Below are 19,365 nucleotides of genomic sequence, written 5' to 3' on the forward strand. Positions count from 1 at the left end.
TAGTCCAACAACCCAAAAAAAAGGATTTGTGAGCACTATCTTTCTTGACTTAGACATCTATGTTTCGTCATTTGGCTCAGTAACACAGAAGTGAATGTACATAAAAATTACTACAGGCTCAAACTGGAATTCACAAACATTGATCATTCCACAATTTGATTTAGAAGTACTCAATGTATAGGTAAGTAGTCTTTGGGATAATTATGTGATGAACGGGGTGTTTGTTCTATTCTGCAATAAGTGGTCTCTTCAGTTGGCATTCCCCAAATCAAATCAAATCGTTTCGGAAAACGTTCATGGAAATTATTCTGCAGATCGCTTCACAGACAGTATAATAGAAATATAGAGATATATTTGTAAAATGAATATCCTAAATATCCACAAAACAAAAATAATTGTCATATGTAGATCCTCGATATGTTTTGTCTGCATGCATTTTCTTGATTCTGAGTGTCTTGCTTGAATGTCTTTGCATCTCTTTCCTAGTATAAATACAACGCATACATGTACAATGTACAAATGTAAAATATTCTCATAGTATCTGAAAAGCACGGTATTCTTATGACGCAACGCCACAGCTCATTGGCCACAGTTGTCACTGATATCTAACAGTTAGGTGATTTACAATTATCTGGTGTTTGCCAACCAAGACTACAATGTTGAATACTAGGAATTTCCGCAACATTGAGGGGAATTGCCCATGAAGGGTCACCATGTGTACTTAGAAGAAAGCAATCCAATGGCACCCTTCAGCAGGATAGACCGATAGCAGTAAAGCACATTCCACATGTTGACTTTGAGGCAGTGTGTGTGGGTCGTTTTTTTTTCTTGTGCAGTGTCAAGCAACAACATCCCAGCAGACAGGAAGGAGGTTGCCATTGAGCTACTGCCCCTAGCATGCCAGACACATTCTCATCTCTTTGCATATGGCACCGTCAGTAGAATGCCGGGGTTTTGCATGGTTTGATTGAATGATTATGGTCAGGATCTCACAATGAAAGTTCAAACTACAGGCTGACCTGTTAAATTATGTTCGGCGTGAGGCTGCTACAAATTTGGCTCCCCATTCTTCCTGTGATGTGGGGAGAATGGAAATTGCCAGTGAGTACAGGGCCTTGGGCCCGTGTGCTTTAACCAAGGCTGAAGCGCTTCATTATCTCTAGGCCCCCCTGCACATGGTAAAGGCTGGAGTGGCGGAAGGATTGCATGCATCCACACAAAGCGGTTTATGACCAGTGACTCAAGCAGCCGTTGTCTTTGGTAGAGGTTACCCAACAAATCCATCTACCATTGATTGGATATGATCAGTGCGTAGGCACATTGTTAATATTTTTTTATTGTATTTAAAAATATATATATATATAACACCTATAAACAGTTTATTTTAAATACAATTATGTTACTGTAACACTTGCACCTTTACAATACATTATGCAAAAAGTATATATACCGGCATACATGGTTGTACCTGTTTTTACGTGTTTCAAGGATTTTCATGTTGAACCTTTTTTTCCTCACTCTTTATTCTTCAAGCCCTCCCACAGTGGATCAAAATGATTAATGACACTCAACTGGATAGTGGAGAGAGGCTCTTATGGGAGTGCAAGGCCACAGGGAGACCCAGGTCCATCTATCGCTGGCTTCGCAACGGTCTACCCCTGACCCCCCAGGTACTGACCTTACCACACAACACCCTGGCCTTGCCGTGGATGACACTATTAGACCTCCGATGCACTTGACACTGACCGCTTGCTGTGGAGCTGCCTGCAAGATGGCGATGTGTTATATTTGTATTCAGTCTGAAGACTTTTCCTTCATCTAGATCAGGGGTCAGCAACCTTTTTGACATGGAGTGCCTGTTTGAAATATAGTTTGTAACTAGTGTGCCTCAACAATATTCCATGCATCGTAATTATTTTTCTCATATTATCAGGTATTTTTAATGATAATTTTTACATTATTACATCATTATTGTTATCGTTATTATTAACAATATTATTATGATGGTTGTATAAACCCTAAATCTGAGTTGGGGGGGGGGGGGGGATGCAATGCAGACAAACAGCTGCATACAGTGCGACCATTTCACTCACATTTGCCCATTCATTTTTGGACACATCACACACCATCGGTGTGTACTGTACGTGTGCTGTCATAGCTCCACCTACAGGCCTAATGGAGAACACCAGGAGAACACCAGGATGTGAATGGAGGGTGAATGTGAGGTATATCGTGTAAATACGTTTTGATTGATCGCAAGACTACACTGTAAAACAAATTATAATAAGTTACCAGAACTTAAAAATATTGAGTTCAGTTACTGTGCATTAAGGTTTTCATTTTTCAATCCATAATAAGTTAACAGAAAAAAAGTACACAACCACATTATTTCAACCTAATAAAACTATGTTTATTGTCATTGTTTTAAGAACACAAGTTGACTTGGTAATACTCACATTTTGAGTAAAAGAAATGGCGTTTAACATGTGCAATGTTCAATGAAATAGAAAAATAAATAATACAATTTGTTGATTAATCCCACTGGTCACAATGGTGACCGTAATAATGTTTTTGTTATAAGGCTCTGCAAATGTTACTGAATGATGTAGCAATGTATTTCCAGCTAAATTGAAATAATAAACAAATAAATGGTCTCAATTAAATATGTGGTAGTAAAAAGAACCTGTGGGAGGATTTCAATAAGATAAATGCGACAACAGTGCAAAATATTTCACTATAATATTTCAAAGCAAAAAAATAAAAAATAAAAAATATTTTTAATGCTGCCCCCTGTGCCTGTGAAAATGCCTAGGGTTGCCTACCCCTGATCTAGATGTTGTGCACCTGTCAGATGTTTGTAGCTTTTTTTTTTTTTTTTGTGTCTCTCTTTCTCAGATTTTTCTCTGTTTTCTCCCCGTCCCAATTTAGTCGTTGTGCCAATTCCCCCCCCCCCCCCCTCCCCTACCTGTTTGTTGCGCGCATGTTCTCCTACTGGTCGGTACAAGGGAACCCTGAAGTATCCGCACGCTTCCTCCGACACGTGCGGCGACAGCCAGTGGCTCTCTTCTCACCTGGCAGCGAGGGCTCTCATTGGTGAAGTGTAACGCGTGGGAGGTCATGCTGCCTTCCTCAAGTCCTGCCTCCGCTGAGCAAGCGCCCAGACCTGACCTGTAGGCGTCGCTGTCCACAACGCCAGTTTCCCACCAACGGCCTCCCTCCCCCTAACCCAGCCAAACGAGTTAGTATAGCGATCAGCCCAAGCCAAGGCAATGCTGACTCTCCGGGAGTCGAGACCGCAGTCTCTTGCATTGGTGACGAGCGCAATCTCCGCTACACCACCTGACCGCCTTGAAGTTCGTAGCTTTTGCTATTAAATTGTACTTATGTTTTTATTTAAATTTTATTTAAATTTGTCAGAGATAACCTCAGTTTAACCTTTGTTTTGTCTTTTACAGAATAGATTTGAAATAGTGAATGGGGAGCTGACCATTCATAAAGTGCAGACGGCGGACTCTGGAATGTACCAGTGTGTCGCTGAGAACAAGCACGGTGCCATCTACTCCAACGCTGAACTCAAGATTCTAGGTACAGTAGCTATATCTCTGAATCACTTCTCGTACCCTTCTTCTATTTTTCCGTTGAGTTTATGAAGATCATAGCAGAAGTTCACACCTAAACCTTAGCAGCTAGTTTATCTGTAATGGGGCTCTGCTACAGATCAATGTCAATGAGATGCAATAGTCATGGGCACAAAATTGCTTTTGTTGTGGAAGGGTAGCTTTTCCACTTTGGTTTATTTCTGGGTTCCAAATAAAGAATGAAATACGCTGATGGCTTATTGGCCTCTGAATAAGCTATACCTGCTGATAGAGGGCGAGACAGATAGAGATGCAGGAGAAGAGAGCAGAGATTGGGAGATGCGCTGATTGGCAATCAATGGTGCCTGATTTCACCCAAATAGTGTCATGAATAAAATAAGGACCCTCGTGGTCGTATTCAATCACGGGTGCCTGATTTCACCCAAACAGTTGTTTTCATGAATAAAAGAAGGACCCTTGTGGTCGTATTCAATCACCGGTGCCTGATTTCACCCAAACGTGGTCCGTATTCAACGAGGTGTCGGCATAGATCAACCTGAAGAAAACCTATAGGACTTTGTCCATATTCTGAGGAGATTGGAAAATATGCGCCTCAGAGTGTATGATGGTATAGTTATGCGAACAAACATCAGGGGAAAATACATCCGCAGCTTCCACCTGACACAGTGAATGTTTATTTCATTGTACCGAGAACACAGAAATACACAACATGTATTCCAAATGTACCAATTGCAGGCATTGTTTTCTGCAGTTATGTGCATGTGTGCGTCTCGTGCCTTTTGTGAGACAAACAATATTTCCAAATTAAAGGTAATTATTTTACCTTAAAGGTGCTATAGATAACATTCACCCACTAGATGTCGCACTAGACCACCAGCATGCCATCCAGTCAGGTACATTCCACGTGGGGAAATAGGAAGTAGGGAGAGAATACATCTCTGCTAAATGTAAAAGAAATAACAACAACATACATTTTGGACCCACCAAATTTCTTTAATGAATCAATCATTTGTTTGGGGGGGAAATAATGCTTTTATTCTGCACCTTTCTAAAAATCTCTGTGGATGTATTGTAAAAAAAAATTGAAATAAATGATTTGTTTTACTCCACATAGAAATGGTATCTATAGGAATATCAAAGTGGAACAAACTTCCCACCACAGTCGGCCAAAACCCGCCCAATTTTCCATCGTTGACTAAAAACACAATTCTGCACTTCACAGAGTTGATTCTTCAATCAATATCTAAAATAAAAAAAATGTAAACGAACATTTTGTAGCGTCTTTTACTATTATGCACTCTACAAATACATCTACCTTGCCTATATTATTACCTACTATGCACTCAAGACTATAGCACTCAAGTTCGACACTGTTTGACAAACAATGTTACTTAGCCTACCGTTAGCTGCCAGAGTTGTACCCTCCCTACAGAACTTGTAAGTCGCGTTGTATATAAGTGTCAGCTAAATGACTAAAAGTAAATATGAATGTATAGCACCTGTATAGCATAAAAAAGGATGCACTTGAATTTTACTGTAGGTTTTCATTGAGCAAAAAGCCAACTAAAAAGGAGTGAGACTACACTCCTATCTCTGCCCTGAGGATGTGAAGAAATATTGGGAGGGCTGGAACTCATCTGTGTTGATACTCTATTTTCTCCCTGTCAGCTCCAATACGGCCCCCACTCCCCCCATAGCCCCCGTTCCCCCCATATCACCCCATATCCCCTCATAGCCCCTGCTCCCCCCATAGCCCCCCTTCATGAGGGGCAGTTGGATTTACATTCTGTCTACCCCTTTCTTTGCCACTTTAAATACATGATTACAAACAGGGGGACGGAAAAAATAAATGTCTTGTTTTCAATTATGGGCCTCGTGAAGCACAATAGGATGCATACATTATCAATAAACGCACAGTGTTAAATAACTCATTCTCCTTTATTATTTTTTTTACTCTCTTTTGTGGTCTCTTGATGACCCAGAAAACCCTAGATTCTAATACGCTTCATGTGAGATGACAAGGAAGTGCCTTCGCCCTCCTGGAAAGGAAAACAGTCAGAAAGATCTTTGGAATCTGGTGGTGATGGATGTTCTCGTAGCTCCGCCCCCCCCCCCCCCCCCCCCCAGGCTCTTCAGGCTCTTCCTGTTGGACTGTGTCCTTTTGAGATGTCTACAAGCAAACACCACCAGGACAGATTACATTGCTAATAACACCCTGCAGATTGGTGCGGCTAGGTGGTGTAGTGGGCAAGGCACGAGCCCAGCTCTCGGCGTTGCTACCAGCTTGGCTGGTCGCTCATACTAACACAATTGGCAGTGTTAGGGGTGGGAAAGCTGGTGGGTGGGTCCTGGTCGTTGTAAACAGCGACTCCTACAGTCCGGTCGGGGCGCCTGCACAGCGAGGGAGGGATCTGGAGGGAGGTAGTGTGACCTTCCACACGTTACACTCTCCCAGTGAGAGTCTGCGCTGCCAGGCTGTGTCGGAGGAAAGCATGTGATAGTCTCCGGCCTCCCGGACCAACAGTAGGGGGGGGTGCGCAACAACCAGGAAGGGGGTTGGGAATTGGCATAACGACTAACAGTGGGATGGGAGACAAATCGGAAAAAGGAGGGGGGAAAAGATAATAAAAAAAAATAATAATAAATAAAAACTGCAGATTAGGGGTGGGGTGGGTGGGCTTCTGGGAGATCCAGTAGTGGTGGTGGTAATAGTGTTGATGGTGGTGGTGGTGGTAATAGTGGTGATGGTGGTTGTAGTGGTGGTGGTAATAGTGGTGGTAATAGTATTGATGGTAATAGATTTGGTAGTAATAGTGTTGGTGGTAATAGTGGTGATGGTGGTTGTAGTGGTGATGGTGGTAATAGTGGGGATGGTGGTTGTAGTGGTGGTGGTAATAGTATTGATGGTAATAGAGTTGATAGTAATAGTGTTGGTGGTCATAGTGGTGATGGTGGGGGTGGTGGTGGTGGTAATAGTGGGGATGGTGGTTGTAGTGGTGGTGGTGGTGGTAATAGTGGGGATGGTGGTTGTAGTAGTGGTGGTGGTGGTAATAGGGTGGTTGTAGTGGTGGTGGTAATAGTTTTGATGGTAATAGTGGTGATGGTAATAGTGATTGATTGATTGATTGATTGATTGATTGATTGATTGATTGATTGATTGATTGATTGATTGATTGATTGATTGATTGATTGATTGAAAACTTTATTAACAGATTGCAGAATGGGTACAATACAGTACGGCTCAATACACACAATTGTTAAGGGGATGCAGACCAGAGAAAGACTTTCGTCTTGTTTACATCAGGGTCCCCTATTTTCAATTCATCGTAACATTTATGACATACACAACATACAGATAAACAGTACTGTTACATCCAGACATTTATGACATACAAGATATACAAATATACAGTACTGTTTAAGAGACAGAGTTTCTAAAAGAGAGTATATACATTTGAGGGGGTTGGGTGGGGGGGGGGTTTGGATATTTACAGGGTTTCAAATAGCGGTTTTGAAGGTGGGTAGGGATTCACATTATTTTACGGCTGTGTGTAGGGCATTCCACATTGATGTGGCATAATTGCGAAACGTGTTTAGTCCCTTGTTTGAGCCGAATCTGGGTTGAACATGATTTATGGAACTCCCTCTGGGAAGTATTTTGACATGTACATGGGTACCTTAGTGGTGTAGTGTATCTTGTAGACCAGGCCCATTGCAAGTTGCTGTACTCTGTCATCTATCTAAGCCATCCTAGGTTGTCAAAATGGGCAGGGGTGAGGTGGGTTTTAGGAGTAAGGTCAAGCAGTAGTCTGACCAGTTTGTTTTGTGATGTTTGTAATCTTGTTTTTAGTGCCTTTGAGGTGCTGTACCATGAGGTGCAAGCATAGTCGTAGTACCCTTGAATGCAACTTGTTCCTGTCAGAGACCAGCAGGGCTGAGTCGTCCGCGAATAGGAACAAGTTGCAGTCACAAGCTGATGACATGTCATCATAGTATTCAAGTTCAAGTTCAAGTTCAAGTTCTTTAATAGTTGTCATACAGAAGTACAGAATACTTTCATACAAAATGCTTCTTACTGTTACGCTCCAGAGACTGTGCTAGACAAGATAGTATCAAATAACATAATAACATAATATAGCATGAATTTAGAAGAAGAAAATGAGGTCACAGTGTTCGGTATAGACATATGTACAATGTTCTGAGTTACCATATAATATACAATACACAATACTATGCAGTGTACTAATGTACAGTACTATCTAGTGCAAAGCAGAAATGGGATGAGGTACAATTTTAGGTACAATTTACAGTAAGGTGTACGAGTTGTAGTGCAATCCTTCATCCATAAATATAAAGTGTGGGGAGTGGGTGCTACAGTGTGTTTGTTTAAAGTGGGTGTGTGCTATAAAGTGTGTGGAGTGGGTGCTACAGTGTGTTTGTTTAAAGTGGGTGTGTGCGTGTGGATGTGTGTGCTATGTGCGTTTGGTGGTTGTTGTTGTGTAGTGTTCATTCATTGTTCGTTTAGCAGCCTGATGGCCTGGGGATAGAAGCTACTTCTGAGTCTTTCTGTGCTCGCCTTGAGACTCCTGTATCGCTTGCCTGACCGCAGCAGTTCGAAGAGGCAGTTGTTCGGGTGACTGGAGTCTTTAATGATTCTCTTAGCCTTGCCCTTGCAACGCTTGTAGTAAATGTTCTGGAGGGTGGGGAGCCCCCCTCCAATTGTGCGTTCGGCTGAACGTGTCACTCTTTGTAGTCTGCTTTGGTCTTTTGCAGTGCTATTCCCAAACCAGGAGGTGATGTTGCCGGTCAAGATGCTCTCTATTGTACATGAGTAGAAGTTCTTAAGGATCTTCTGGCTGACTTGGAACTTCCTTAGGCGCCTGAGGTAATTGATGGTAATAGTGTTGGTGGTAATATTGGTTATGGTAATAGTGTTGGTGGTAATAGTGGTGATGGTAATAGTATTGATGGTAATAGTATTGATGGTAATAGTATTGATGGTAATAGTGTTGGTGGTAATAGTGTTGGTGGTAATAGTTTTGGTGGTAATAGTTTTGGTGGTAATAGTGTTGATGGTAATAATGGTCATGAGGGTAATAGTGTTGGTGGTAATAGTGGTGATGGTAATAGTGTTAGTGGTAATAGTGTTAGTGGTAATAGTGTTGATGGTAATAGTGTTGGTGGTAATAGTGTTGGTGGTAATAGTGTTGGTGGTAATAGTGTTGGTGGTAATAGTGTTGGTGGCAATAGTGTTGATGGTAATAGTGTTGATGGTAATAGTGGTGATGGCAATAGTGTTGATGGTAATAGTGGTGATGGTAATAGTGGTGGTGGTGGTTGTAATAGTGTTGATGGTAATAGTGTTGGTGGTAATAGTATTGGTGGTAATAGTTTTGGTGGTAATAGTGTTGGTGGTAATAGTGTTGGTGGTAATAGTGTTGATGGTAATAGTATTAGTGGTAATAGTGTTGGTGGTAATAGTGTTGGTGGTAATAGTGGTGATGGTAATAGTGTTGGTGGTAATAGTGTTGGTGGTAATAGTGGTGATGGCAATAGTGTTGATGTTAATAGTGTTGGTGGTAATAGTGTTGATGGTAATATTGTTGGTGGTAATAGTGTTGGTGGTAATAGTGTTGATGGTAATAGTGGTGATGGTAATAGTGTTGATGGTAATAGTGGTGATGGTAATAGTGTTGATGGTAATAGTGTTGGTGGTAATAGTGTTGGTGGTAATAGTATTAGTGGTAATAGTGTTGGTGGTAATAGTGTTGGTGGTAATAGTGGTGATGGTAATAGTGCTGGTGGTAATAGTGGTGATGGTAATAGTGCTGGTGGTAATAGTGGTGATGGTAATAGTGTTGATGGTAATAGTGGTGATGGTAATAGTGTTGATGGTAATAGTGTTGATGGTAATAGTGTTGATGGTAATAGTGCTGGTAGTAATAGTGGTGATGGTAATAGTGTTGATGGTAATAGTGCTGGTGGTAATAGTGTTGGTGGTAATAGTGTTGGTGGTAATAGTGTTGGTGGTAATAGTGTTGGTGGTAATAGTATTAGTGGTAATAGTGTTGATGGTAATAGTGTTGGTGGTAATAGTGTTGATGGTAATAGTGTTGGTGGTAATAGTGTTGGTGGTAATAGTGTTGGTGGTAATAATATTAGTGGTAATAGTGTTGATGGTAATAGTGTTGGTGGTAATAGTGTTGGTGGTAATAGTGTTGGTGGTAATAGTGTTGGTGGCAATAATGTTGATGGTAATAGTGTTGGTGATAATAGTGTTGATGGTAATGGTGGTAATAGTGTTGGTGATAATAGTGTTGATGGTAATAGTGATGGTGGTAATAGTGTTGGTGATAATAGTGTTGATGGTAATAGTGTTGATGGTAATAGTGTTGATGGTAATAGTGTTGGTGATAATAGTGTTGATGGTAATAGCGTTGATGGTAATAGTGTTGATGGTAATAGTGTTGATGGTAATGGTGGTAATAGTGTTGGTGATAATAGTGTTGATGGTAATAGTGTTGGTGGTAATGGTGGTAATAGTGTTGGTGATAATAGTGGTATGGTGGTGGTAATAATGGTGATAGTAATGGTGGTGATGGTAATAGTGTTGGTGATAATAGTGGTGATGGTAATAGTGTTGATAGTAATAGTGTTGATGGTAATAGTGTTGGTGATAATAGTGGTATGGTGGTGGTAATAATGGTGATAGTAATGGTGGTGATGGTGGTACTAATAGTGGTGCTGGTAATGGTAATGGTGGCGGTGGCATTGGTGGGGGGGGGGCATAAGGGGGGTGCAGCCTTCTACCAGCTGGAGGCCAGGCTCGTACTATTTTGATTAAAACGGACACACAGAGCCACAACAGCTTCTATTTTTTTTCCCATTGCTGGGTTTCATGTCTTCAGGGACCTCTGCCACTGTCATGAGTTTGCCATTGCTCCCAGACATGCGGTTTGCAGCGGGCGGATGGGGTCTGGCCGTTAGCCAGAGCCGGGATTGAATTGTCATCATCTATAATGTCACCCTACAGAGCCTCACTCAACATTTGAATAACGAATCCCGACAAAGCCTTGCAGCCTATGGATGACTAATAAAGCTGTACACACGACCCCACGACAATTTAAAAAAAGAATTCTCTGCTAATTTAGCCCAAAGACGACCCATCACCATAAAAAACAATAGTGTATTCTTAATTAACCTTCTACTGTAGGGCTGCCTGCCTGGTTAAATAGGGGCTGAGATAAACCCACAGAGTTTCTATTAGGCTTCCATGTGAACCACCAGAGTTGAAGTAGGCAAAATTATTATATGGTAAACATTAGTTAGCTACAGAATAGAATACTCAGTCATTGTGATGCTCAGTTTTGGTGATTCTGCTTTGGCACAGAGCACGGTTAAGACAAATGATCAGGTTACAGGTAGGCTACATGGTTTACTCTTCAGTGTTATGAAATGCCCCATGTGGATTAATGCGTGTACACTTTGACGCGACACATGCCATGGAAATAATTTGACCAATTCAACATTTGAGTCAGCAAGATGAGCCTCTAGCGGTTCTGCTAATAATTACTTTCAAATGCCACAGTTGAATCTAGGTGGTGGGAGAATTATTTTCATTACACATTACCATTTACCATTTACATTATGCCAGGAAATCATTTCCCTTCTGGCAGCTGCCCAGCGCAATCAGTTAAATGAGCTAAAGTGCAGAGGCCTGTCTCACACACAGAGCCGTTCAACATGGTTAGGTGCAGTAGATTAGGTGTAGAAATGAACACAATTTAGATATCATTGATTAATTCACCCGTGTACTCGTTTTTTTTAATCGGTATGAACGATGGGTTTGAAATATGGCTCTCCGATATGAACGTGGTTTTATTGTATTTTTCTTCTAAACAGATATTAGACCTTAAACATGTGTGATTGTGTGCTTCACAGCATCACCCCCCGTGTTTAACACCAATCCTGTGCGGGTAATCGCCACGCTAGGGAAAGCCATATCTCTAGAATGCAAGCCCAGAGCATCGCCGAAACCCAGGATAACGTGGAAGAAAGGCGATAGAAGGATACAGACTGGTAAAAGGTAAGGTAACTTTTTGGTTACACTTTTAAATTCTACTACTTCTGTTTCAGGCTGAATGTACAGAGATTATGTCCTATGATTGGTTGGAGTTGCCAATTATTGGAAGTACTGTAGATCATTTCCCCACAAAAGTTGACAAGGAAAGGGTAATCACATCACCATGTAGTGTGTAAACGGGAATCACCTCCATTTAGGAATGGTCATTTAAACATTCAGTTCAGTTATTCAGTGGCGGCCGGTGTGAACTACATTTGGGTGGGTGCGGGGGGGTGGGGGGTGGGGGCAAGCGGACAGCTGACCAAGCGAATACTGACTCATAACGTTACCCTGTTTCCAACGTTAAGTCGAGTTCATTCATACTACACTAGTACACGTATGATCAATCCAATAATGAACACATATATATATCTTGTCATTTTAAACAAGTTACCATTCATTCATTCATCCATTATGCGTCACCTGCGGCGAAATTAAATGTTATAGTTCAACAACAACACGCTGTGTTGAGAGAGCGAGAGAGAGAGAGAGAGAGAGAGAGAGAGAGAGAGAGAGCGAGAGAGAGAGAGAGAGAGAGAGAGAGAGAGAGAGAGACCGCATTAACTCACTTTGTTTAGTTGAAACGTGGTCCAGGAGGGCTTGATAAAGTGTATATGTCCACTGTCCCACAGTCCCAGACTGTTGATGTATATCCACTGTCCAGACTGCATCCAGCTAGCCAAATAGCTTCTTGTTAGCCAGGTTAGGCACCACAACACAAGTACTGTGATGAGCTGTGTCCTTGCCCATTTCCGCATCGAACAGCCTGCAAACTACCTGGCGTTCTATCGCCCTGCTCTAAGACAAACTCTAACCTTAACCAACTTTGAAAGAGTGCCTAAGCTTAACCGTCGAAAGAACTTGCCGTCATGCTCTAAGACAAACCTTAACCAACTTCGAAGAGTAACTAAACCAGTGTAGAAACTGACGTCGGCCAATCAGAGAGCGTCTCCGAGAAATGCGGCTAGAGCGTCTCCGAGAAATGCGGCTACGGAAAGTATAGACGCTGCTTGCTTAGATGATATAGATCGCTTGAAAATGCGCCCGGCTTCCATCATATTACATCATATTTCAACGCACAGTGCGTTACGTGCGTTGACCTATTTGATTGGCTGCGAGGATACAGCGATGAAACCAGTGCACGCCCTGCTGTGCGCGATATGTCTCGCCCCGGCCTGAGAGGTAGTTACTAGTGACTTCCTGTGAATGAAAAACTATTATTTATATTTGATATATTAACGTTATATTGTGCATTGGAAACACAAACATACTTAAAATGAGTAAATATTATTCATTTTAAACATGTTTATTTTATTTCTAGGGCTCTAAAAAAAATATATATATATATATTTTCTTCTTCTTCTTCTCTTTAACCAGGGAGAGCGGCGCTCTAGCGCCCACTATCGGCCGGCCGCCACTGCAGTTATTATTCAGTTAACTTTTTTCCTCATATGTCAGAATCATTGGCAATTTGTTGCATTGTTAACTAGCTAACGTTTGATATATTGGTTGATAAGTATTTCCTCAGCTTTTATATTTAGAGTTTTAATACAGGCTTCAATAGAACTGACAAGTCTTGCACCAAGCAGAGCATACAATGCTGGCATTATGACGTGATGACCATTCCTTCTTTTACAGTTTCCTTGTATGTAGGCAGGAAGAGCGTATTTCCATAAATACCAAATCAGTTTTTTTTTACAGTTCCATGTGACATAAACGATACATTTCTCTAGATTTGCTATTCTGGCTGGAGCCCCTCGACAGGGCTGTTTGGATGTTTTGTTTTAACCAGTCACCTTTTCATTACTGTAACTGAAATTGAGTGTCACAGCTCAAATAAAACACTGTAGGATCTCACAGAGGCTCCGTGCCCCCCCCCCCCCCCCCCCCCCCCCCCTCCTCCAGGACACTGACAACTCAAGAACGTACAATTGCATTTTGGAATTCTCATGCCGTTTGATGCATCATGTCTTATGAGAAACATCTCTCTGCCTTAGAGAGCCTGAGTGGGGGCCGCGCTGCATCAATCAAACTGAGCGACAGCGCCAAAATTATCAGTCACCGCTGAGCATTCCGAGTTGAGAGTGAGGGAGCGAGACCTTTGTTTATCAGCCAAAGATTCAGCAATCCATTCAAAACCCGAGCGGCTGATAATCAGATCTTCCTTCCAGTGTCTCTCCTTTAAAAAGAATAGGCTGTTGGAAAATCTCACTGTACCGACTGATAGTTGACTTGGAAATGGGGCATTTCAGATTTGAACATGGCAGTTTTTCATCTGTATACTGTATCTGCTGAATATTTATTTACTATATACATTTTTCTTTAAATAATAATAACACAAAAATAAAAAATGTATTAAATGCTTACTGTTGAATGTTGTGTATGGAATTTATTTTCTATAATGGTAACTTCAGTAGAGATGATGGATGGGGATAAGTCAGTGAATGTGCTCTAAAATGTTGATGAATGGCTATGGCTTGTATGGATCCAATAGGGTGTTTGAGATATTTGTCAAACCCTACAAATGTATTTTTCACTTTTGTAACCACAGACCGAGGAGAGGTCTGTTCTAACACCTTGACCTGTTTTTCAAGGTTTTCATGTCTTTACCGTCAAAGCCCAGATAATGGTTCACCAAAATGGCGGCAAAGTAATCACCTACAGTAATCGTTCCCCACAAAACAGTTTGTCTGTTAACTGTTTGCTTGTACACATATCTTATGTTTCCTCACAATCTCGATTCAGCATTCATGTAAATAAATTATTACATTCTGCCAAACATTTTACACTTCTTCTGTAAACGGCAAATGTAAACAGACTTGGGGCTGTTTGTAGAGCTAAATCTATACTTTATAGTATTGCTATCTGTCCATTCTCATTGTCAATTGGGACCATAAACCGTCCCTTCAAAATGGATTAAAGAAATAATTTTTTCATCAATACGTTCTCATTTTATAGCGCCGTGAATATAAGCGTTATACGGCATTTGGTCTAGTATATTTCCTGGAAGGCGAGATAAAGGGCTAATAGCTGCTAACGTTATATCCAATGGCATTTCCGTTATACAGATGCTACAGTTAAAACTCAAACTGCATATGATCGGCACAATCCTCGAGCATGTATGCATGAAAGGGGGGGGGGGGGGGGCGGGGGACGTTGTTTCTTATTATTGATTACCAATAACCATGTTCATCTAAGTAGCCACATAGGCCGATCGTATCGTATCATAACAAGGCTCGATCGGGCTGTAATTTACGTGAAAAAGATCTTACCATGAGCCGGTTGGATCCCCCGAGCATTTCCCCGTTATCGATTGCCATCTGGTAGATCGATATGTCCATTGGCTGATGATAAATCCCCTTATTGCATAGTGAAATCCGCAATCCAAAACGTAATCCAAGCTACATGCTGCACATCCAAAATCCAGCTAACTGAAAACTCCATTGAAAGTAAAATAAAATAATGCTCCGTTCAGCCACAGGGCACACTGCATTATCGCGATAGCGCCCCTAAGAGGATCTGGCCGGTATTGCACTTTACTCTCAAAGAGTAGGGTAAACCTGCAGTGCAGCTCGGCGACCTTGAATAGGTTATTAAAATGGAATAAAAGCCAAAACAACTTGCCACGGATATATCCGTGCTTCTGTCCACAACGGGTGGAATCGAAACACGTATATATCCGTTGTTCGTCCCCATTGTGTTAATATATTTCCAACCTACAGTATATTCACATACTGTAACACTTTAGTTGTATACTGCATATGCTATAAAATATTATATATTATATAATGCTATATTTGGAACGTTATTAACCCATTGTAAATTGGAATATACTGTAGATCTGTTTTACTGGACTGTTTACAAACATTACCGACATAAACAAACCTCTTTCAGCCAATTACAGTGTAGACAATTAAAAGTGAATGTGTGTGTTATCTAGTCCCTGTATCACGAGTTCAGGCAGTCAACTGGGGAATGAACACATGTCTCCGCATTCTTCCTCTTCTTTTTTTTTCTCCTCGTGGTGGCTAACCATTTGCTTAATGTTCGGATCACGGATCTGGGCTTTAAACTGCAACATCTCACAGCGATATGACAGCCTCCCTACACAGCAATGCGCATTTACATGTAAAGAGATCTCATAGCCTTTGAAATTCTATAAAAATCAATTATTGGAATATATAGCGGGCGAATGATTTATGAACTGTGTTCAGTTCAGTATCTTCAAGGCAGTCACTGCTACTCATTACTGTCTCTGGGAACATGATCGTTCCCTGGCACGGCAGACATAAACATGAGGGGCCTTGCATTTCCGTGTCTCGGCCAGGGTGACTTCTAGAGGAGAGGAAGAGAGACCTTTGTGGTGGAGGGAAGTTGAATTGGGGAGAAAAGCAGGGGTGGAATCGAAGCGGCTTGGCGTTTATCTGACATTGACAGCTGTGCTGACTTAATGAAGGTCCGTAATTAACATGGATTTCCGCTAATGTTTGGGGCTTTTGTCTCCTAAACAGAACGTATTAATCCCATTAGTTTGAGCCCTTTGCAGAAGACTCAATTGAAACCCAAAAAGCTTTTATTTTGAGACGGACAAATGAACGGCGTCGTTCGGCAATCTCATAAATAGCTCTTATGTTGGAACATAAAGACTAGACTGCCGCTTTACTTCTTGCGCTCTGGCTCGTGAGAATTACCTCGCGTGTGAACATATTTTCCAAGTGTTATTTTATCAAGTGTTTTTTTCAGGTGATACTTCATCAGTGTGAATTCCCTATAGTACACTACAGACCCATCTCTTCTCAGACTTTCCTCAGGTTTGCTTATTTGCATATTACATGTCCAACGGTCCATGTCATGTGTCCTCCCTGCCTCCTGTGTCCTTGTCAGATGTGGACTCCCACCCTAATTTGAAAAATGTGCCCTGGCTCCAGTCTGAATGTGTGGCTAGATGTTGTCACGCCTGTATGAGTTTCGGCCTGACAATTTCAATCACCTTCTGATTGATGAAGAGGCTTAGTGCTGTAAACAGGAATGCCAAACAGTTTGAATCAAATTAAAAGCCCACCGAGAACATCCCCCCAACCCTCACCCATCCTCCTTGTCTCCTTTGACTTGGATTGTTTTGTTTTGGCAGAAAATGTATTTATTAAATGAAAATAAATATTCATCCCCACATCCTCACTGTGTAGTCCAAGCACATTTTAATATTTATATATAAATTAATGTATTCAATTAAATGAAAGGACCAGACAGTATAGACACTGTAGAACAGTGATCCTACGTTTCTTCCATTGGATCCCCACACGCTACGGCCATCTGTTCACACACCTGCTTACGGTGCCGTGTGGAGTACAGTCAGAGCTTATCTGTCATCACATCTGACGTGGAGCACTTTCCTTTTTGCGCTATTGACGAGTGAGGATGAAATTGTAATATCATATCACATTGCACGGTAACTTTCTCACCCGTCAGCGTGGGAGAGAGAGAGAGCACCCGGTAGATGGATAGATATGAATGGTGGGCTTGCTGTTTATCTTAGCTTTATTAGATTTGTTTACCCCTCCATTACACTTGAGTGTCTCACGAGGACAGCTGGGTGATATGCTTGTCTCGGTTTGACAGCTTTTTACATTCATTCCGTTGAGTGTTGCCGTTTTCGTGGATTTTTGACACATACTTTCATGAGCACTATGCAAGATTTATGCGCCACTTATTTATTTCCTTGTTTGTTTGTTTGTTTGTTTGTTTGTTTGTTTGTTTGTTTGTTTGTTTGTATGTTTGTTTGGTACAGATATGACACATTTATTACATACAGTAGGGCTTGATAAGAAAATGTATTCATCCCCAAAAGCAATTGCCTTTTAATAAAGTCACGATTCCAATAATGGAATGGTTTATTCGATTCATATGGGCTACTATAGGGACACAAATAATCAATCATTACACTTTAATTGAAATGAAGGTTTATCAGAAAATAATGTGTTGTTTTGTAAATGTAATATTTATTTTCCCGACCTGGCACCAGAACTTTCGTGAAAGGGACATTTCTTTTTTAGTTTTTGTATCGAACACTTGTCCTCCATTAGCTTAATCCTTATCACTCCTAATGGCATCTGTTTTAATCCTGTTTAAGATTGGCTTATTTAACGGTATCTGGAAATCTGTTTCATTAATGCATTTAAATTGTTGATTGATCTTGTATAGATTGGAATCAGCATCTGGTTGGTCAATCCCCCCCACTTCACTGTCTTACTGAAGGTTAAACAGCAACGCTGTTCCTGACGTGAACCTCCTCTTCACTAAAACAACTTCCTGTTTTGGATTTTCTTTCTTTCCTACAAAGTTATCTGATCAGTGCGCTGCTTGTGTCCATGTATGTTGCTTCCCCCAGAGCCAGGGTCATAACACTTGTAAAGCTACAGACTCTCTGAGCCGTCCTCTTTCACTTGCCTCCTACCATTGCAGAATGACTAGAGGCATCCAAAAAGAAATACACAGTCGTATCAGTATACATACTGCTAACTGTGAGACTGAATGGGAGTTTGACTGTTCGTACATGATTTTGTTTCTCATACTCATTATCTCCACCAGGCGGATCATGTAATCGGTCAGGTGTGTTTGTATGTGGATATATCTATCTGTCTGCAGCTGATAGGGGAGCTACTGGGGAGATGAGCATGTGCACCCATGATTGAGTGAACAGCACACATCAACTATAGATTAAACATCCATCAGGACAGAGTTTGAAGGAACTTTTCTGATCCGCCCAATGAGGAAAAACAGGTGTGAGAAGGACACTATCTAGATACACAGAGCTCTATCTCCAGAGATCAAGTTTTCAAGTCTTCTATCATGTCTGTAAGTGTCAAGCTAGCTAACGTTAACTCCACTGGGTAGTGAAATTCTTATTAATGTAACATTAGCTAGTTAACGTTACTTGTCGCTCTCTCTCTTTGACCGAATCCAGGACAGCATGTCAAAGTAATAATGAATAGCCTACAATATGTAAGAATAAGGTTTACATAATGTATAAAGCATTTGATCTAAATATAAGCATAGTTTAAATATTCTACATGCATTTTGGGAGGATGCCCATTGCCCACACACTGGATGCCCATTTATACCCATTATACCCTGGGCCTGCCCCTCTCTATCCCCCACGGTTCCACAAACCAATCCACCGAATTCACTATTGTGTGGTTCTGGTGGCGGTTTGCCATTCGCTCAATTATCCCACGCCATCCCCTTCAATATCCCCTCTCTTTTGCTCCCTGTCTCATCTCTCTAAGGAAACTAAGAAATATAGGTCTCCATACTCTGATCCAATACATCAATCAACACTTGTGGATTTCCTGAACCTCTATATGGACTTCCCACAATCCAGGGTCAGGGATTTGCCAAGCCACCCCTCTTCCACCCCATGGCCCCCTTCCTCCTCAACCCCAGGTCGCACGGCCAGGTCGGCACAGTGGAACCAGCGCACATACTGGAGAGCGCTGGAGTGTTATCCACCCCTATTTTCTCTGCACCATCTGCCACTCATACAATCACTCCACCTCACCATCTCCCCTTGTGTCCCCTTGTGTCCCCTTGTGCCCCCCCCCCCCCCCCCCCCCCCATAACCTCAGCCCCATCACATCTTCTCCC

The 19,365-nt window shown here is 41.6% G+C and overlaps 1 protein-coding gene across 1 annotated transcript in view; it reads left to right on the forward strand.

Annotated features, from left to right (window-relative positions):
* Window positions 1-19,365, forward strand: part of cntn5 (contactin 5) — a 586,736-nt gene that overhangs the window by 511,456 nt on the left and 55,915 nt on the right. Inside the window, exons 10-12 of the mRNA XM_084320137.1 lie at window positions 1,534-1,670; window positions 3,456-3,585; window positions 11,541-11,685. Coding sequence (XP_084176263.1) covers window positions 1,534-1,670; window positions 3,456-3,585; window positions 11,541-11,685 — 412 coding nt within the window. The remainder of the gene's footprint in view (window positions 1-1,533; window positions 1,671-3,455; window positions 3,586-11,540; window positions 11,686-19,365) is intronic.

This window comes from Notolepis coatsorum (assembly GCF_963971535.1).
Source record: "Notolepis coatsorum genome assembly, chromosome: 1".
In the NCBI taxonomy this organism is placed as follows: domain Eukaryota; kingdom Metazoa; phylum Chordata; class Actinopteri; order Aulopiformes; family Paralepididae; genus Notolepis; species Notolepis coatsorum.